We start from the raw sequence: 19792 nt of genomic DNA, 5'->3' as shown, positions 1-19792 counted from the left end.
GGAGTGCCATCTCCGCCAGGGTAACGCCCTGGACTGTAAGCTCTATGTGGGCAGGGAAAGTGGCTGCCGATTCTGCTGTGATGTACTTTCCCAAACGCTTAGTACAGTGCTCTGCACATAGTAAGCGCTCAATAAATACCATTCACTGATGGATTTATCACCATCTAAAAGCAGCTACGCTCTGACAACAGGTGAGACTTTCCTAACCTTCTCGAGGTCGTGTAATTGAGTTGACGGAGTACAGACCCTGACTACTTCGGTGGATGGCCGCTCACCCTTTTGCATTTTCCGTTGCTCGGGTTAACGGATTCGTAAATGTCAGAGTGCGTAGCTGATCTCGAAAGTTGGTTTTGGGGTGTTTGTTTTATAGTTTGGGGTGTTTAGCACCACCTTTCGCCTTCCCGCTTCTCAGATCTGCAACAGATCCTGTTGCAAATCACCGAGTCCGCCGCTCACTGACCGCATCGGTTGCCTTGGATTTCAGTCGGGATCTTTCCCTTCTGCTAACCCGGGGAATGCTAGTGTTTGTTGGAAAGGCTCCTGGGAATGCTCTTTGAGAATAATAATAATTGTGGTATTCGTTAAGCACTTACTATGTGCCAAGCACTGTACTAAGCGCTGGGGTGGATACAAACATAGGTTGGACACAGTCCCTCTCCCATTTGGGGCGCTCATTCTCAATCACCATTTTGTAGATGAGGGAACTGAGGCACATGGTGAAATGATTTGCCCAGGGCCACACAGCAGACACGTGGTGGAGCCAGAATTGGAACCCATGACCTCCTGACTCCTAAGCCCGTGCTCTATCCACTATGCCGTGCTGCTTCCCTACTTTGGAAAAGGTTTTCCCTGAGAAACGTTTCTCGGAAAACCACTTCCCTCCTCACCCCCCGGAATAAATTAACACCCCGGCGAGCCAAGCTTTCCTTTCCAAGGGCCAGGCCGCAGAAGCATCGGCAGCAGGAACAATGTCCGTTGAGCACCTGAAAGGTGCAGGGCACTGTATTAGTCGTTGGGGGACAGAACGACCCAAATGGAAGACAGAGCGAGGGCAGGAAAGATGAAGCGACTTGCCCAAGGTCACCCAGCTGACCGGGGCAGAAGTGGCATAATGATAATGGTACTTGTTAAGCTCTTACTGTGTGTCAGTCACTATTCTAAGCACTGGACTAGACACAAGTTAATCAGGTTGGACACAGTCCCCGTCCCACGCGGGGCTCACACTCTCAATCGCCGTTTTACAGATGAAGTAACCGAGGCCCAGAGAAGTGAAGCGACCTGCCCGAGGTCACACGGCAGACGAGTGGCGGAGTGGGGATTAGAAGCCAGGTCCTTCTGACTGCCAGGCCCGTGCTCTAGCCACTAAGCCACACCGCTTGGTGGACCCCAGGTCTACCGCCGCCCAGACCCGCGCTCTTTCCACCGGGCCGCACCGCCTCCCGTGGAGCCTGGGAGCCGGAGGGATTGGTTCTGAGCCCCAGCTCACACAGACGCACACCCCCAAAGGGGCCGGAGCTGCCCGAGGCCCAAAAAGACGACCCCCGGGCTCTCAAGAAACATCCCAGAACCCTTGGAGACCTTGGAGCTTGGGTAGAGCACTGGCACTACCCACCCTGAGATTTTCTGGAACTTTGTTCTTCACCTGTATATGTAACTGCTCACCCTAATTGCTCCATTTGTCAACATTTTTATGGCCTTCACCGCTTTTTGGCTGTAAATTCCTTGTGGCCAGGGAAAGTGACACTTCCCTCTTTTATGTTTCCCGAGCACTTAGGATAAGTGCATTTTACTCATGGGTCTTCAGTACATACTACCTATAACAAGCGATGGTATTTATTGAGCGCTTACTGTGTGCGGAGCACTGTACTAAATGCTTGAAGAAGTGCAACAGGGTTGGTAGATGCGATCCTTGCCCACCAAGAGCTTACAGCCCACGGGGGTTTTAAATTCCCCTACTCCGACTCTGGCCGAAAAAATAATTTGGGCAATGCTGCGTGCTTAGTTCAGTGCTAAGCACTTAATACGCTGCTCTGTACACACACAGCGTATCCTAGTAGGTTGAGCACAGGCCTCGGAAGCAGAAGGACCTGGGTTCTAGCCCCGGCTCTGCCACTTGTCTGCCGTGTGACCTCGGGCGAGTTACTTCGCTTCTCTAAGCCTCGGTTTCCTCATCCCCATTTTCCAGATGAGGTAACTGAGGCACCGAGAAGTGAAGCGACTTACCCAAAGTCACTCAGCTGGCAACCGGTGGAGCTGGGATTCGAACCCATGACCTCTGACTCCCAGGCCTGGGCTCTTTCCACTGGGCCACGATTTGTTAAAGCCTTACTGTGTGCCAAACACTGTCCTAGGCACTGGGGTAATTACATGCTATTTATGTCAGACAAAGTCCCTGTCCTGCGTGGGGTTCACAGTCTGAGGAGGAGAGAGAACTGATATCCACATTTTTACAGTTGAGGAAACCGAGGCCCAGAGAAAGGAAGCCACTTGCCCAAGGTCATGTAGCAAGCAATTTGTAGAGCTGGGATTAGAACCCAGGTCCCCTGACTCCCAGGCCTGGGCTCTTTGCAACAGGCCATGCTGTTTCCCTATTGCTGTTTCCCTAGAGAAGCAGCGTGGCTCAGTGGAAAGAACCCGGGCTTGGGAGTCAGAGGTCATGGGTTCGAATTCCAGCTCTGCCACTTGTCAGCTGTGTGACTGTGGGCAAGTCACTTCACTTCTCTGGGCCTCAGTTCCCTCATCTGTAAAACGGGAGTTAACTGTGAGCCTCCCGTGGGACAACCCGATGACCCTGTGTACACCCCAGCGCTTAGAATAGCGCTCTGCACATAGTAAGCGCTTAACAAATACCCACATTATTATTATTATTGCGAAAAAGCTTTACTGGTTTTACCAAAACGATCATAGCATATCTAGCTTAGCTTGGCGGCGTAGTACCCCGGGGGCTCCTGGTTGGAAGAGATTCTTAGAAGACACCTTTGAGCAGAATCGCCGGGTGGAAATCTAGAGAAGCAGCGTGGCTCAGTGGAAAGAGCCCGGGCTTGGGAGTCAGAGATCATGGGTTCGAATTCCGGCTCTGCCACTTGTCAGCTGTGTGACTGTGGGCAAGTCACTTCACTTCCCTGGGCCTCAGTTCCCTCGTCTGTGAAATGGGGATGAAGACTGTGAGCCTCACGTGGACAACCTGATCACCCTGTAACTACCCCAGCGCTTAGAACAGTGCTCTGCCACATAGGAAGCCCTTAACAAATACCAATGTTATTATTATTATTATTATTAAATCTCCAGAGTGTGGGGTTGCTACCCATTTAGTCTGCCTGGATTAACAATTAGATAAGATGTGCAAATCTGGCTCTTCCAGGTTTTAAGAAAAAATACAGCTTTGGGGGAGAGATGCCAGAGAAAATGATAATGGCATCTGTCGCCACTTTCTAAGGAAGTGCTTGAGAATGGGGGACATTGGTTCTCCAGAAATTAGGATCCATTTACTATTTATGGAGGTCGGAGGGTTTCGGAAGGAAGGGGGATGTGTGTGCGAGAGAGAGAGCCCATCTTTTTCTCACCATGGAGACTCCGGCTGGAGAGGACTCCTTTTGGTAATTTATTTTTCATTCAGTGATATTTATCGAGTGCTTACTGGGTGCCGAACACTCTACTATTGAAGCAGCGTGGCTCAGTGGACTTCTGAGTCAGGGGTCATGGGTTTGACTTCCGGCTCTGCCGCTTGTCAGCGGTGTGACTGTGGGCAAGTCACTTCACTTCTCTGGGCCTCAGTTACCTCATCTGTAAAATGGGGATTAACTGTGAGCCTCACGTGGGACAACCCGATTGCCCTGTATCTACCCCAGCGCTTAGAACAGTGCTCTGCACATAGTAAGCGCTTAACAAATACCAACATTATTACTAAGCACTTGGGAGAGTGCAAATAGAATAAGTGTGTTTAGCACAGGGCTCTGCACAAAGTAAGCGCTGGAAAAAATACCATTCCTGCTTCCCAGCCCGATCATCTCTGCCGTCCTCGAGCATCTTCTCCGTTAGAGCGTAAGCTTCTCAAGGGCTGGGAACGGATCACTTGGAAGAGAAACTTAGAAGACACCTTTGAGCAGAATCGCTGATGGATCGCAGGGGAGGCAGCGCGGCTCGGTGGAAAGAGCCCGGGCTTGGGAGTCAGAGGTCATGGGTTCTAATCCCGCCTCCGCCGCTTGTCAGCTGTGTGACTTTGGGCAACTCACTTCACTTCTCTGTGCCTCAGTTCCCTCATCTGGAAAATGGGGATTAAAACTGTGAGCTCCACGTGGGACAACCTGATGACTTTGTATCCCCCCCAGCGCTTAAAACAGTGCTTTGCACATAGTAAGCGCTTAACAAATGCCATCATCATCATCACTTCTCTGCTATTGTTCCTGCCTGTCCGTCTCCCCCGATTAGACTGTAAGTCAAAGGGCAGGGACTGTCTCTATCTGTTACCGATTTGTACATTCCAAGCTCTTAGTACAGTGCTCTGCACATAGTAAGCGCTCAATAAATACTAAATACTATTGAATACCGTGCTTCTCAGGTGCTTAGCGTACTATAAGTATTAATGCTGCCGTTTGCTGGGCAACCAAAGTGGGAAGGCCCTTGAATCTAAAGGGTTAACTCTTCTCTGGTTTTTTTTGGTCCCTGACGGCAGACGATGAGAATAATAATTACGGTATTTGTTCAGCGCTTACTATGTGCCAGGCACCGTACTAAGCTCTGGGATGCCAGGCTGGTCCTGACACTGTGACAGGGTTTGTGGCTAATGCCGTCCCCCCATCCTCACCCCCGAATTGTGAGCTCTAGTGGGCCATGGGGACCAAAGTAGAGCTTCTTTTGAGAAGCAGCGTGGCTCGGTGGCAAGAGGACGGGCTTGGGAGTCAGAGGTCGTGGGTTCTAATCCCGACTCCGCCGCTTGTCAGCTGTGTGACCTTGGGCAAGTCACTTAACTCCTCTGTGCCTCAGTTACCTCATCTGCAAAATGGGGATGAAGACTGTAAGCCCCAGTTGGGACAACCCGATAAACTTGTATCTCCCCCAGCGCTTAGAACAGTGTTTGGCACATAGTAAGCGCTTAACAAATACCATCGTTATTATTATTATGGGAAGGATTTTCCCCCTCCCCGCCCCCAGCTTCCTCATCCCCCTTTCTCCTGACCCTCCGTCCTCGGGGGTCTGAGATGGGGACCGACCCACAACCCACCCCTGGACCAGGTGAAAACTGGCCAAGTTACCAGAGGACGGGGATCGGGTCTTTCTTTTAACTCTGAACTCTCCCAGCACACAATAGGGGCTCACTAAATGCTATCAATTTTATTTTTATGGTATTTGTTAAGCACTTACCTCCCGTCCAGGCACTCTTCTGAGCAGCATGGCTTTGGAGTCAGAGGTCATGGGTTCGACTCCCGGCTCTGCCACTTGTCAGCTGTGTGACTGTGGGCAAATCACTTCACTTCTCTGTGCCTCACTTACCTCATCTGTAAAATGGGGATTAACTGTGAGCCTCACGTGGGACAACCTGATGACCCTGTATCTCCCCCAGCTCTTAGAACAGTGCTCTGCACCTAGTAAGCGCTTAACAGATACCAACATTATTATCATCAGGTGGGACACAGTCCATGTCCCGCATGGGATTCACGAGGCAACTGAGGGCCAGAGACTGAAGCGACTCGCCCAGGATCACACAGCGGACTGAGTGGAGGGGTTGGGATTAGAACCCAGGTCCTTCGGACTCCCAAGCCCGTGCTCCGACCACTAGGCCTGGCTGCTGAGCGAAGCCATTTGTGAGGACCTGCAAGGGGCGTGCTTAAAGCCCGAGCCGGGGTTGGAAAAGCACTCAGCCAGGAGCAGTGCGGCCTAGTGGAAAAAGCCCGGGCCTGGGAGTCAGAGGACCCGGGTTCTAATCCCGGCTCTGCCGCTTGCCTGCCGTGTGACCTCGGACAGGTCACTTCACTTCTCTGGGCCTCAGTTTCCTCCTCTGTTAATTGAGGATTAAATCCTGCTGTCTTCCTACTTAGACTGTAAGCCCCACGGGGGACAGGGACTGTGGCCACCCTGATTAACTCACGCCTACCGCAGCGCCTGGTAGAGCGCTTGACACAGAGTGAGCGCTTGAAAAATACCATTTAAGAAGAGCCTCAGCGGAGCCTTCCGGAGATTGGATCTGGGGCATACGTAACAGCCCGGGGGCAGTTTGGTTTTATCCAGATGGCCTCCGCCCGTTCACACGAGAAGCTGTGAAATCATTTACTGCCCCTGTGGCGTCAACCACATCTCTCTCAGTCCACAGTTCTTCGAGCCTCAAGTGTGTCTCCATTCTCTGTCGGAGTGAGAGGAATTCCCTGACTCACTGTGGTCTCTCGATTGAGTCCCTCTTCCAAGTCGGGGGAGGAAGAGGCACGTAAACCAGCCTGAGGTTGACTTGTTTTTGCTGTGATCCCCTCTTCTCCGGGCTGTAGAGCATGGCACGTCGAGAAGGAGGAGGATCCGGGAATGCGCTCTCCGGTTTGCCAGAAAACTGCTACGAAGGGCTAATTCGTCCCGATCTGTAATTTATTTATATTAATGTCTGTCTCCCCCTCTAGACCGTAAGCTCCTCGGGGGCAGGGAACGTGTCTGTTACATTGCCGTCGTCTCCTCGGCGCTTCTCGAAGCGCCCTGCGCACGCTGAGGGCTCGGTAAATACGATCGACTGACTGAGATCTCAGCCCGGCTTGCTCCCGGTGACCAAAACCCTTCTGTGGTTTTTAGCAATTCCCCAATCGCCTCCTAGCCTCTCCCAAGACCTCGTGTCGCCTCTACCCTCTGAAACACCAGCGGCAGTCGGGGGGGTCAGTCGATCGATGGTATTTATCGAGCTCTTGTTGCGCCTGGACGCCTGAGGCGGCTAAGGGTCGATCTGCAAAGGCAAGGGAAATCGATCAGCGGGTCGGCGGTGTTTATCGAGCGCTTACTGTGGGCAGAGCACTGTACTGAGCACTCGGGGGAGTACAGTAGAGTTGGCAGATGCGGGCCTTGCCCACAAGGAGCCTAAGGTCTGGTGGGGGGCGGCTGCGGGGGCTGGGGGGTGGAGACATTAAAATAAACTACGGATAAGGGAGATAGTCGAGTAGCATAAGCCATGGGGCTGGAATGGCTGTCAAATTGGAAATATGAAAAATATGGAAAAACGACTAGCAGCGTGGCGCGGTGGAAAGAGCCTGGGCTTCGGAGTCAGGGGTCATGGGTTCGAATCCCGGCCCTGCCACTTGTCAGCTGTGTGACCGTGGGCAAGTCAGTTCACTTCTCTGGGCCTCAGTGACCTCATCTGTAAAATGGGGATGAAGACTGTGAGCCTCACGCGGGACAACCCGATTACCCTGTATCTACCCCCAGCGCTTAGAACAGTGCTCTGCACATAGTAAGTGCTTAACGAATACCAAATACCAGTATCACCAAATTGGAGACGAAGAGCCTTAATTAGACTCTTCTAGACTGTAATCTTGGCGTGGGCAGGAAACACGTCCACCCACTCTGTTACGTTGTACTCTCCCAAGCGCGTAGGGCAGTGCTCTGCGCACGGTAAGCGCCCGATCGAGTAGAATGGCTGATTCCACTCCAGTGTCTCCGGCGGTGATTGACCGGCCGGTCGAGTGCTTCCACTTAAAGCGTTGATCTGGGGCACGTCTGCAGGTGTGGGAATTGAAGCTCTCTGCCGAACGTGCCAGTCGTTCTCTCCTTGTCCCGCCTCTGCTGGGCAGGCCTTTTTCCAGCCCCCACCCGTTCTGTTCTACTCCAGAGCGTCGACCCGGAAGAGCGGAAGGAGGCAGCATAAAGAGAACGTAATAATAATCATTATTATGGTATTCGTTAGGCGCTTACTGGGTGCCAAGCGCAGTACTGAGCGCTGGGGTGGATCCAAGACAGTCAGATCCCACGTAGTAGGAGGGAGAACAGGAGTTGACGCGCCGCTTTGCAGATGAGGAATCTGAGGCACGGAGAAGTGAAGGGGCTTCCCCAAGGTCACAGCAGGCAAATGGCGGAGCCAGCATTAGGACCCTGGGAGTCGGGATGCCTGGGTTCCGGTCCCAAGCCGTTGCCCCGGATCTCTTCCTCCTAATAATGTTGGTATTTGTTAAGCGCTTACTATGTGCAGAGCACTGTTCTAAGCGCTGGGGGAGATACAGGGTCATCGGGTCGTGAGGCTCACAGTTAATCCCCATTTTGCAGATGAGGTAACTGAGGCCCAGAGAAGTGAAGTGACTTGCCCACGGTCACACAGCTGACGAGTGGCAGAGCCGGGAGTCGAACCCCTGACCTCTGACTCCCAAGCCCGGACTCTTTCCACTGAACCACGCTCCTAGAGCAGTGGTCTGTTACCTGTCCTCCCTACTTCTTAAAAAGGCGAGTTCTCGCTTCTCCATATGCTTCTTCCATTCTCCCTAGGGGAGCAGCAGCATGACTTCGTGAATAGAGTCCTGGGTTCTAATCCCAGCTCCACCACACGTCTGCTGTGTGACCTTGGGCAAATGGCTTCACTTCTCTGGGCCTCAGTGACCTCATCTGTAAAATGGGGATTAAGAGTGGGAGCCCAGAGGGGGACAGGGACCGTGTCCAACCTGATTAATCTGTATCTACCCCAGCGCTTAGAACAGAGCTTGGCGCACGGTAAGCATTTAACAGATACCACCATTATCGTTATGGGACAGAGACTAGGTCAGATTTGGGCTGCCCCGTTTCTACCCCGGCGCTTAGCACAACGCCTGGCCCGTAATAAGCCCCTAGCTAAGCGTGTGTCCGTCCGTCTCGTCAGGGCAGAGAGGCGTTGCCTTTCTACATCCAGGGCCCAGCTCAGGTTCTGTTTCTTCTCTGAACTCTATGCCCCACCTCCCTCCTTGAGCCTCTTCCCAGGTCATTGAAAACTTGGAGAGGGAAGCGACGGCGTGGCCTAGCAGGAAGCGTGAGTCTGGGGGACAGAGGACCTGGGTTCTAATCCCGGCTCTGCACCCCATCTGCTGGGTGACCATGGGCAAGTCGCTTCACTTCTCTGGCCTATTTCCTCAGCTGTAAAATGGGGATTAAATATCTGTTCCTCCTCCTACTTAGGCCGTGAGCCTCATTTGGGCACTTATATGCTATCTATTCCAGTGCTTAAAATGGGGATTAAGACTGTGAACCCCATGTGGGATGTGGACCGTGTCCAGCCTGGTTATCTTGTAGCTGCCCCAGCGCTTAGAACAGTGCTTGACACACAGTAAGCATTTAAATATAATAATAATAATGGAATAGTGGAAAATTACCAAAAAAACTCCCCTCCACACTCTTCTTAACAGGGAAAAGAGACTGGCCAATAAATCCAAGCGTGCCTCAGTGAACGCTCCCCTAGACTCGGAGCTCATTGTGGGGAGGGAAGGTGTCTGTTGTTGTATCTCTCCCAAGCGGGTAGTACAGTGCTTTGCACACAGTTAGGCGCTCCATAAGTGCAGCTGAATGAAAGAATACATGACTCTACTTCTCTGCTCTCTCGTTGGGAGTGCTCAATCTGGCTTGCAGACAGCCGGGATGGCAGGAGGCCAGGAAGCCCCACGGGAAGGGAACGGGAAGGAGGAAGCTTACAGATCTGCGGCCCGGCGGCGTTCAGAGAGGAGCCGGGGGACCTGCGGGAGGGAAAGGAAAGACGAATGAGGTCCCTTGCCCCAGGGGAATCCTTGCCCTTGACCAGAAAGTGGTTGGTGGCTAGGAAGAAGGGTGGTGTGTTGTTTTGTTCCATTTTTTATAGTAATAATCATTGTGGGCAGGGGATATGTCTGTTATATTGTACTCTCCCCAGCGCTTATTACACTCCTGCTCACGGTAAGCTCTCAGTAAATATAATTGGCTAATAGTAATGGTGGTAATTAAGTGCCTACCGTGTGCCAGGCACTGTGCTAAGTGCTGGGATGGATGCAAGCAGATGGGGTTGGGCACAGTCCCTGTCCCACATGGAGCTCACAATTTTAAGCCCCGTTTCACAGATGAGGAAACTGAGGCGCAGAGAAGTGCAGTGACTTGCCCAAGGTCACGTGGCCAAGCCGGAACTAGAACCCAGATCCTTCTGATTCCCTGGCCCTTGCTCTATCCGCTGGGCCACACTGCTTCTCTTGATGGCGTCTCAGTGCTTTCTGTGTGTCTGATAGCTCTCTCCTTCCCGTTCCCCTCCCGTGGGGCTTCCTGGCCTGCTGCCATCACGGCTGTCGGGTAGGCCGCTGGGGTAGCTACCAGATAATCGGGCTGGGCACAGTCCGTATTCCACGTGGGGCTCACGGTCTTAATCCTCATTTGACATCCAAGGGAACCGAGGCCCAGAAAAGCGAAGCGTCTCGCCCAACGCCACACGGCAGACAAGCGGCGGAACCGGGCTTTCCAGTCGATCCTACTAGAGACAGCTTTCCCGGTGTGATTTTTCGCGTGGACGGCATGGTGGGACATTTGAGTAGCGTTACGCGATGCTGGTTCCCCAGCAAATTCTAACCTCTGGGCCAAGAACGAACCTTATAAGGTCTCGTGGTCTAGAGGCCCATTGCAGAGACTTTCAGGAGTAGAGGAAGGGCTGGGTTTTTTGTGGTGCTTCTGAGAGTATATAGGGAAGTGATCTGAGAACAATAATCTAGTAGGACAATAGATTTATCTTCCATCGTCTAAGAAAACGGGCCACTTTTTCCATCTACTATCTCAGTTTGGCCTTCGGTCTTCCCCGTGGGGACAGATGAACTGGACTGGAACCGGGCCTCACTGCAGCGGGGCTCAGTGGGAAGAGCCCGGGCTTGGGAGTCAGAGGTCATGGGTTCGAATTCCGGCTCTGCCCCTTGTCAGCTGTGTGACTGTGGGCAAGTCACTTCACTTCTCTGGGCCTCAGTGACCTCATCTGTAAAATGGGGATGAAGACTGTGAGCCTCACGTGGGACAGCCTGATGACCCCGTATCTACCCCAGCGCTCAGAACGGTGTTCCGCACATAGTAAGCGCTTAACAGATACCAACATTATTAATTTGCAACGCCGGGCTCCGTCCATACCCGCAATTTATGTATATTCATTCATTCAATAGTATTTATTGAGCACTTACTATGTGCAGAGCACTGTACTAAGCGCTTGGGATGAACAAGTCGGCAACAGAGACAGTCCCTGCCGTTTGACGGGCTTACAGTCTAATCGGGGGAGACGGACAGACGAGAACAATGGCACTAAACAGCGTCAAGGGGAAGAACAATGGCAACTAAATAGAATCAAGGCGATGTACAATTCATTAACAAAATAAATAGGGTAACGAAAATATATACAGTCGAGCGGACGAGTACAGTGCTGTGGGGATGGGAAGGGAGAGGTGGAGGAGCAGAGGGAAAAGGGGAAAATGAGGCTTTAGCTGCGGAGACGTAAAGGGGGGATGGCAGAGGGAGTAGAGGGGGAAGAGGAGCTCAGTCTGGGAACGCCTCTTGGAGGAGGTGATTTTTAAGTAAGGTTTTGAAGAGGGAAAGAGAATGAGTTTGGCGGAGGTGAGGAGGGAGGGCGTTCCGGGACCGCGGGAGGATGCGACCCGGGGGTCGACGGCGGGATGGGCGAGACCGAGGGACGGTGAGGAGGTGGGCGGCGGAGGAGCGGAGCGTGCGGGGTGGGCGGTAGAAAGAGAGAAGGGAGGAGAGGTAGGAAGGGGCGAGGTGATGGAGAGCCTCGAAGCCTAGAGTGAGGAGTTTTTGTTCGGAGCGGAGGTCGATAGGCAACCACTGGAGTTGTTTAAGAAGGGGAGTGACATGCCCAGATCGTTTCTGCAGGAAGATGAGCCGGGCAGCGGAGTGAAGAATAGACCGGAGCGGGGCGAGAGAGGAGGAAGGGAGGTCAGAGAGAAGGCTGACACAGTAGTCTAGCCGGGATATAACGAGAATATTAATATTAATTAATGTATATTAACGTATGTCTCCCCCTCTAGACCGTAAGCTCCTTGTGGACAGGGAATGCGCCCGTTGATTGTTGTATCGTCTTCTCCCGAGCGCTTCGTAAGTGCTCAGTAAATACGATTGACCGACAGACTCTCCACTGGCTCCCTTTTGCCTTTCTGGGGTTTGTCTGTACAGTCGATGGACACGGAAATGACTAACAGCCCGGCCCGTCTCAAGAGGAGGGGTTTTTTTATTGGAACTTCGGATCCCCCATCGAATCGTTTTCGACTGCTTAAACCAGGAGCCCCAGGTGGGTCGGGGACCGTGTCCGACCCGTATCCATTCATATCCACCCTGGGGCTCGGAACAGTGCTTGACATACCGCGAGCGCTTAACAAATAGCGTAAAAACCGTTCTTCAAAAAATGCTGCCGGGGAATATTAGCCTTTGCCATCCGCCGGTAGGTAGGTGGGGTATTCCGCCCTCCGGGTCGTTGGTCTTTCACGGGCAGGGCTTGCGTCTGGTAACTCCTCTGTACTTTCCCGGGCGCTTAGTCAGATTTTCTGCACTCAGAAGGCACTCAATAAATGCTGTCGCCTGCCTGCCTGAGATGACGTGCGGTATCTTTTCATTTAGGGACTTCGGGGCTCGGGACCCGCTGGGGTCTCGCTTCGTGGGAGGGGGACTCGGGAGATGTGCGGGGATTGACCGAGAAGAACGGAATGGGAGTTGCGCGGAGCCTGGGGGACTCCGGTCACTTTGGTCTTGCGGGGCTGTTAATCCAGACGTTGGATTGCCGGGGCCCGCCCCCGCTTATCCTCTTCCCCTTCGACCCCCGCCAGAGGACCGTTGGCCACTTCGCCGGAGGCGACGAGGAGACAGAACTTGGGCCAGTTGGGCCGATGGCAACCGGGCTCGGTAAAAGGCGTTCTGGGTCACCCGGGGGATCTGAGCCACGTCCGGGCCCGTTTTTAACCTCGGGGGTTTTAGGCCGGCCGGGTTCCGGCGGTGCGACGTCCTCCCCGTCTCCGGTTCCCTTCCCGGCTTGGTCGCCGTCGGCTCTCCGGGCCCTGAACGCCCTCCCGCCCGAGGTCTGGCCGCGGCCTCCCTCGCCCCGGGAGAACGGAGGACGGGGCGGGTGAGGTTGGACCGGCGAGTCGTACCCAGGGTGTCCGCCTTGTCCCTAACCTGTCCCCCTCTTTCTCTCCCTCCTCCCCCCGCCTCTTCCAGGAGGGCCGCGGGCCTGCCGCCCTGCTGCTGAAACAGCATGCAGTCCTTTCGGGAGCAGAGCAGTTACCACGGAAACCAGCCGAGCTACCCGCAGGAAGTCCACGGCGCGGCGCGGCTAGAGGAGTTCAGCCCCCGCCAGCAGGCCCAGATGTTCCAGAGCTTCGGCGGGGGCGGGCGGCGGGGGACGGCCGGGGCCGCGGCGGCGGCGGCCATGGCCGGCGAAGGCTCCGGACACCAGAACTACCAGGGTTTCCGGAAGGAGGCGGGCGAGTTCTACTACATGGCCGCCAATAAGGAGCCCGGAGCGGGAGGCCAGCAGCCCCAGCGCCGGCCGTCGGGGCCCGTGCAGAGCTACGGCCCCCCGCAGGGGAGCAGCTTCGGGAGCCAGTACGGGGGCGAGGGACACGTGGGCCAGTTCCAAGGCCAGCATTCGGCCCTCGGCGGGGTGTCCCATTATCCGCAGGATTACACGGGCCCGTTCTCCCCCGGGAGCTCCCAGTACCAGCCGCAGGCCTCCGGCCAGCAGCAGCAGCAGCAGCAGCAGCAGCAGCTGAGACAGCAGCTGTACCAGTCCCATCAGCCCCTGCCCCAGGCCTCGGGCCAGGCCGCCTCCGGCCCGGCCCACCTGCAGCCCATGCAGAGGCCGTCGGGCCTGCCCTCCTCCGCCGCCGGCTACCAGTTACGCGTGGGCCAGTTCGGCCAACACTACCAGTCCTCCGCCTCCTCCTCCCCGTTCCCTTCCCCCCAGCGTTTCGGCCAGTCCGGGCAGAGCTACGACGGCAACTACGGGGTGAACGCCGGCTCGCAGTACGAGGGCCACGCCGTGAGCGGCAACGCCCAGGCTTACGGGACGCAGTCCAACTACAGCTATCAGACCCCGCCGATGAAAGGCTTCGAGCAGTCCAAGATGCCCCCGGGAGGGCAGCAGCAGCCGCCGCCGCCTCAGGGCGGGGGGCAGCAGGGCGGGGGGCAGCAGGGCGGGGGGCAGCAGCAGCAGCACCCCCCGCCCCAGCACGCGATGCAGTACGCCAACGCCTCCAAACTGTCCCTGCAGGGCAACGTGGGCCAGTACAACCAGCCCGAGGTGCCCGTGCGGTCCCCCATGCAGTTCCACCAGAACTTCAGCCCCATCTCCAACCCGTCGCCGGCCGCCTCGGTGGTCCAGTCGCCCAGCTGCAGCTCCACCCCCTCCCCGCTGATGCCCAGCGGCGAGACCCTTCAGTGCGGCCAGGGCAACCTGCCCCTGGGCTCGCGGAACCGCATCCTGCAGATGATGCCGCAGCTCAGCCCGACGCCGTCCATGCTGCCCAGCCCGAACTCTCACGGGGCGGGCGGCTTCCGGGGGTCGGCCGGGCTGGAGGGGCTGCAGGAGAAGCGGCTGACGGACCCGGGCCTGAGCAGCCTGAGCGCGCTGAGCACGCAGGTGGCCAACCTCCCCAACACGGTCCAGCACATGCTCCTCTCGGACGCCCTGGCCCCTCAGAAGAAGAACTCCAAGCGGTCGTCTTCGTCCTCCAAGAAGGCGGACAGCGGGACCAACTCGGAAGGGTCCTCCCAGGCCGAGGAGCAGCTCAAGTCGCCCCTGGCCGAGTCCCTGGACGGGGGCTGCTCCAGCAGCTCCGAGGACCAGGGCGAGCGGGTGAGGCAGCTGAGCGGCCAGAGCACCGGCTCCGACACCACCGCCTACAAGGCCGGCGCCTCGGAGAAGGCCGCCTCCTCGCCGGCGCCCGGCCCCCAGGGCGAGCCGCCCAAGCTCAGCGCCAGCCCCGCCGCCCGGGACGAGGCCGCCGCCCCCTCGCCCGAGGGGCGGGAGGCCGCCCCCGCCGCCGAGGGCGCCCCCAAAGTCAACGAGAAGCCCGTCGGGGTGATCGTCTCCCGGGAGGCCATGGCCGGGCGGGTCGAGAAGGCGGGCGGGCAAGATAAAGGAGCCCCCGAGGAGGATCCGGCCGGATCCCGCACCCCGCCCGGGGCCGGCGGGGCCAAGGAAGGTGGGCCCGGCCCCCTCCAGCCGCCGGAGCCCCCCGCGGGGGCCAAGGCAGGCAAGGGCGGGGAGCCCAGCACGCACCACAACGGCGAGGGCGGCGGCCCGGCCGGCCACCCGGGGCCCGGCCCGAGCCCGGCCGGCCGCGCCGAGCCGTCCAAGTCGCCCGGGAGCCTGCGCTACGGCTACAAGGAGGGCGGCGGGGGCGGCGGGCCCCGGCCCGTCGCCGGCTTCCCCCCCTACCCGGCGGGGCCGGACAAGGGGGACCCGGCGGGGCACGGCGAGCGCAAGGGCCGCGGCGAGAAGTTCCCCAGCCTGCTGCAGGAGGTCCTGCAGGGCTACCACCACCACCACCACCATCACCCCGAGCGCCGCTACCCGCGCGCGGCCCAGGAGCAGCACCAGGGCGGGGCCGGGGGCCCGGAGGGGGCCCTGAGGCCCAACGTCCTCGTCGGCCAGCCCAACGAGCTGGCCGGCCGGGGCCTGCTGAACAAAAGCCTGGGCTCCCTCCTGGACCACCCGCACTGGGGCCCCTGGGAGAGGAAGGCGGGCGGCCCGGTCCCCGACCTGAAGCAGATCAACCTGGCGGACTACCCGATCCCCAGGAAGTTCGACGTGGAGGCCCAGGCGGCGGGCCACGAGCCCGGCGGGCCGCTGTCGGAGCGGCGCTCGGTCATCTGCGACATCTCGCCGCTGAGGCAGCTGGTCCGGGAGCCGGGGGCGCACTCCCTGGGCCACCCGGGCCGCAACGAGCGCCTCACCCCGACCCAGTCGGTCATCCTCCCCGGGGGGTTGGTGTCCCTGGAGGCCAAGCTCAAGGCCCAGAGCGGCCAGATCAAGGAGGAGGACCTGGAGCGGGCCAAAGCCCAGGCCGGGCTCAACAACCGCAAGGCCGGCGAGCTCTGCCACCCGGCGGGCATCAAGCACGAGCCCCACCGGGGCGGGGCCGGCCCCGCCTCCCACGACCCCCTCTCGGACTACGGCTCCCACCAGGAGGGCCGGCCGGCCCAGATGAGGAGGGCGGCCGGCCGGGCGGGCGGGGGGCGGGAGAGCCTGCGGGGCCGCTCGCCCTCCCAGTACCACGACCTGGCGGAGAAGCTGAAGGCCTCGCCCGGGCGGAGCCGCGGCCCCGGCGGGGACGCCCACCACCTGAACCCGCACCTGGCCTTCTCGGAGCGGGCCAACCGCGGCCTCCACGCCCCCTTCGCCCCCAACTCCGACAGCCTGGCCTACCACCCCAACGCCAGGACCCACGGCTACGGGGAGCCCAACCCGGCCCTCAACTCGCAGCTGCACTACAAGCGGCAGATCTACCAGCCGCCGCCCCCGCCGCCGCAGCAGCCGCCGCCGGCGCCCGAGGACTACAAGGAGTGGGGCGGCGGGGCGGCCCAGGGGGTGATCGCCGCGGCCCAGCACCGGCAGGAGGGCCCGAGGAAGAGCCCCCGGCAGCAGCAGCAGCATCATCAGCCGCATCACCATCAGCAGCAGCAGCAGCAGCAGTTCCTGGACCGGGTGCGCAGCCCGCTGAAGAACGACAAGGACGGGATGATGTACGGCCCCCCGCCCTCCTACCACGACGCCGCCGGCCAGGAGGCCGCCCGCTGCCTGCTGGCGGGCGACCCGAGGCCCGGCCCCCAGAAGCCGCAGCCCCACGAGGCCTGCTGGGACCTGTCCCGCCAGGCCTCCCCGGCCAGGAGGGGCGGCGCCCCCGGGGGGGCCGGCCAGAAGCGCTACGGCCCCCCGCCGGAGCCCGACGGGCACGGGGCGGCCGAGCCCGGCCAGGCGGCCAAGCCCGGCAACGTCCTGCTGAGGCTCCCGGGCCACGAGGACCCGTCGCCGCAGAACCCCCTGATCATGAGGCGGCGGGTGCGCTCCTTCATCTCCCCCATCCCCAGCAAGCGGCAGGCCCAGGAGCTGAAGCACGGCGCCGCCCAGGACCGGGGCCGCCTGCTCCAGGCCTCCCGGGAGGGGGCCGACCGGGCCTACAACTCCTACGCCCACTTCTCCCACGGCCAGGAGGTCAAGTCGGCGGCCAAGAGGGAGGCCTCGAGGGAGCCTCCCGGCCCCGAGGGCCGGGGCTGCCCCGCCGGCCCCCTGGCCGGCCCGGCCAAGACCAAGATCCTGCCCCCCCGCAAGGGGCGGGGCCTGAAACTGGAAGCCATCGTCCAGAAGATCACGTCCCCCAACATCAGACGGGGGGCCGCCCCCGGCGGCGCCGAGAGCGGGGCGGACACCGTGACCCTGGACGACATCCTGTCGCTGAAGAGCGGCCCGCCCGAGGGGGGCCCCGGCCCCGAGGCGGAGCCGGAGAAGAGGAAGGGGGAGGCCGCCCGCGAGGCGGCGGCGGGGGGCCCGGCCGCCCCAGAGCGGCACGGCCCCGCCCCCGCCGGCCCCCCGCCGCCCGGGGCCCCCGAGGAGTGGCGCGGCGGCCAGGACCCGGTCAAGGAGGAGAGTCCCGACGCGGGCGGCGGCGGCGGGAAGGAGGCGCCGGGAGCCGGGCCCGCCCCGGCCCCCCAGAAACCCCCCGGCAGGCCGGAGGGCGGCCCCCTCGGGGGGACCGGCCCCCCGGCCTTCCCCGAGACGAAGAGCGGGCCCCCCGGGGGCCTCCCGCCCCCCGAGCCCCACCCGAAGCCCGACGAGAAAGACGGAGAGGCGACGACCGTCTCCCCGAAGCGTGACGGCTTCCCCCCGAAGGGCTACTTCCCGTCGGGGAAGAAGAAGGGGCGGCCCATCGGCAGCGTGAACAAGCAAAAGAAACAGCAGCAGCAGCAGCAGCAGCAGCAGCAGCAGGCCCCGCCTCCGCCGCCCCCGCCCCCGCCCCCGCCCTCGGAGGGATCGGGGGACGGCGAGCCCAAGCCCAAGAAACCGAGGCAGAGGAGGGAGAGGAGGAAGCCCGGGGCCCAGCCCAGGAAGCGGAAGGGCAAGCAGGCGGTCCCTATCGTGGAGCCCCAGGAGCCCGAGATCAAGCTCAAGTACGCCACCCAGCCCCTGGACAAGACGGACGCGCGCAACAAGTCCTTCTTCCCCTACGTCCACGTGGTGAACAAGTGCGAGATCGGGGCGGTGTGCACCATCATCAACGCCGAGGAGGAGGAGCAGAGCAAGCTGGTCCGGGGCCGCAAGGGCCCGCGCTCCCTCACCCCCCCGCCGGGCAGCGCCGAGGGCAAGGCCCTGCCCGCCTCGTCCTTCGTCCTGCAGGGGCCCGTGGTCACCGAGTCGTCCGTCCTGGGCCACCTGGTCTGCTGCCTCTGCGGCAAGTGGGCCAGCTACCGGAACATGGGCGACCTGTTCGGCCCCTTCTACCCCCAGGATTACGCCGCCACTCTGCCCAAGAACCCGCCTCCCAAGAGAGCCACGGAAACGCAGAGCAAGGTCAAGGTACGGCACAAAAGCGCTTCCAACGGCTCCAAGACCGACACGGAGGAGGAGGAGGAGGAGGAGGAGGAGGAGGAAGAGCGGCCGAAGGAGCAGCGGAGCCTGGCCGCCCACCCCCGGTTCAAGAGGCGACATCGCTCCGAGGACTGTGGCGGAGCCCCCCGCTCCCTATCCAGGGGCCTCCCTTGTAAAAAAGCGACCGGCGAGGGCGGCGGCGGCGGCGGCGGCGAAAAGACTCCTTCGGACTCCAGACCCCCCGTGCCCGCTGCCGAAGGTGGCCCTGAGCCGGAGTTACAAATTCCCGAACTACCTCTTGACAGCAATGAATTTTGGGTCCACGAGGGTTGCGTTCTCTGGGCCAATGGGATCTACCTGGTCTGTGGCAGGCTCTATGGGCTGCAGGAAGCTTTGGAAATAGCCAGAGAGATGGTGAGTGGGAGAGTCCCCTCTGTCCATCCCTCCGTCCCCTCCTCTCCACCCACCCCCCCCCCCCCCGCCCCGACCCCTCTTTCCCGCCTGGGTTTCCCGTTCTCGGGTTGGCCGGGGGCGGGGGTAGTCCACCGGCGAGAACGGTTTCCTTCGTCGCGTCGGAGGCCGGGTGTGCGGCGGCGGGGGTCGGGACGAGGATCGGTCCGTCCCGGGGCGTTCGGGTCTCCCCTCGGAAGTCGGTCGCCGCTCCGGAGCGGAAATCCCAGGGCGCTGGGGGGGTGAAGTGGCGCCCCTCCCAGCCCCCCTTCGCGGTCCCCGAAGGGGACGGGGGCCAGCGAGCGGTCACCCCGGGGATCGGCTCTCACCCTCCGCTCCCGCCTACCCGGGGGTGGGGAGGACGCCGAAGGAGTAGCGGGTATCGATGACACCGACGGCTTAAGGGGCCCCGCGCTTAGGAAGCGCGGGAAGCCCGTCCTCCCCGGGAGCACCGGGGTGCCGCAGGAGCTGGAGAGCGTGAAGTGGCGGCACAGTCTCTGTCCTCGAACTGAAAAACCTGGGAAGCGGCTCCGAATTGCAGGCAGGATAAGAGACCAGGTAGAAACGATGGCGAGGGAAGTAGGCCTTTTCGATCAACAGGGCTCCCCGGGAGTGGGGGTGGCGGGGAGTGAGCAGGGCGTGCTTCCTGGAGGGAGTAGCTTTTTAAAGGAGGTTTCCCGCGGGCGATCCCATCCGGGACAGGCAGCTTGCCTTCCCTGGCGGGCCGCGGCCTTTTGAGCTCCCGCGGGCCCCGGGGAGCCGAAAGCCGGGCCCGTGGTGATGGTAGCAGGAATGATGATGACGACGACGAGGTCAAGCCCCGTTCTAAACACT

General features: G+C 59.9%; 1 protein-coding gene across 2 annotated transcripts in view; it reads left to right on the top strand.

Moving 5' to 3' along the window:
• The window catches only part of TCF20 (transcription factor 20), a 203313-nt gene that overhangs the window by 135091 nt on the left and 48430 nt on the right, over positions 1–19792 (top strand). For both annotated transcript variants that reach the window (XM_029079142.2, XM_029079140.2), the window contains exon 3: positions 13138–18922. In XM_029079142.2, the coding sequence (XP_028934975.1) occupies positions 13175–18922 (5748 nt within the window). In that variant the 5' untranslated portion in view covers positions 13138–13174. The remainder of the gene's footprint in view (positions 1–13137; positions 18923–19792) is intronic.

Source organism: Ornithorhynchus anatinus, chromosome 14, assembly GCF_004115215.2.
Source record: "Ornithorhynchus anatinus isolate Pmale09 chromosome 14, mOrnAna1.pri.v4, whole genome shotgun sequence".
NCBI classification, from domain to species: Eukaryota; Metazoa; Chordata; class Mammalia; order Monotremata; family Ornithorhynchidae; genus Ornithorhynchus; species Ornithorhynchus anatinus.
Note: the sequence above shows the minus strand (reverse complement) of the source record. Positions and strands in the feature narration are given on the sequence as shown.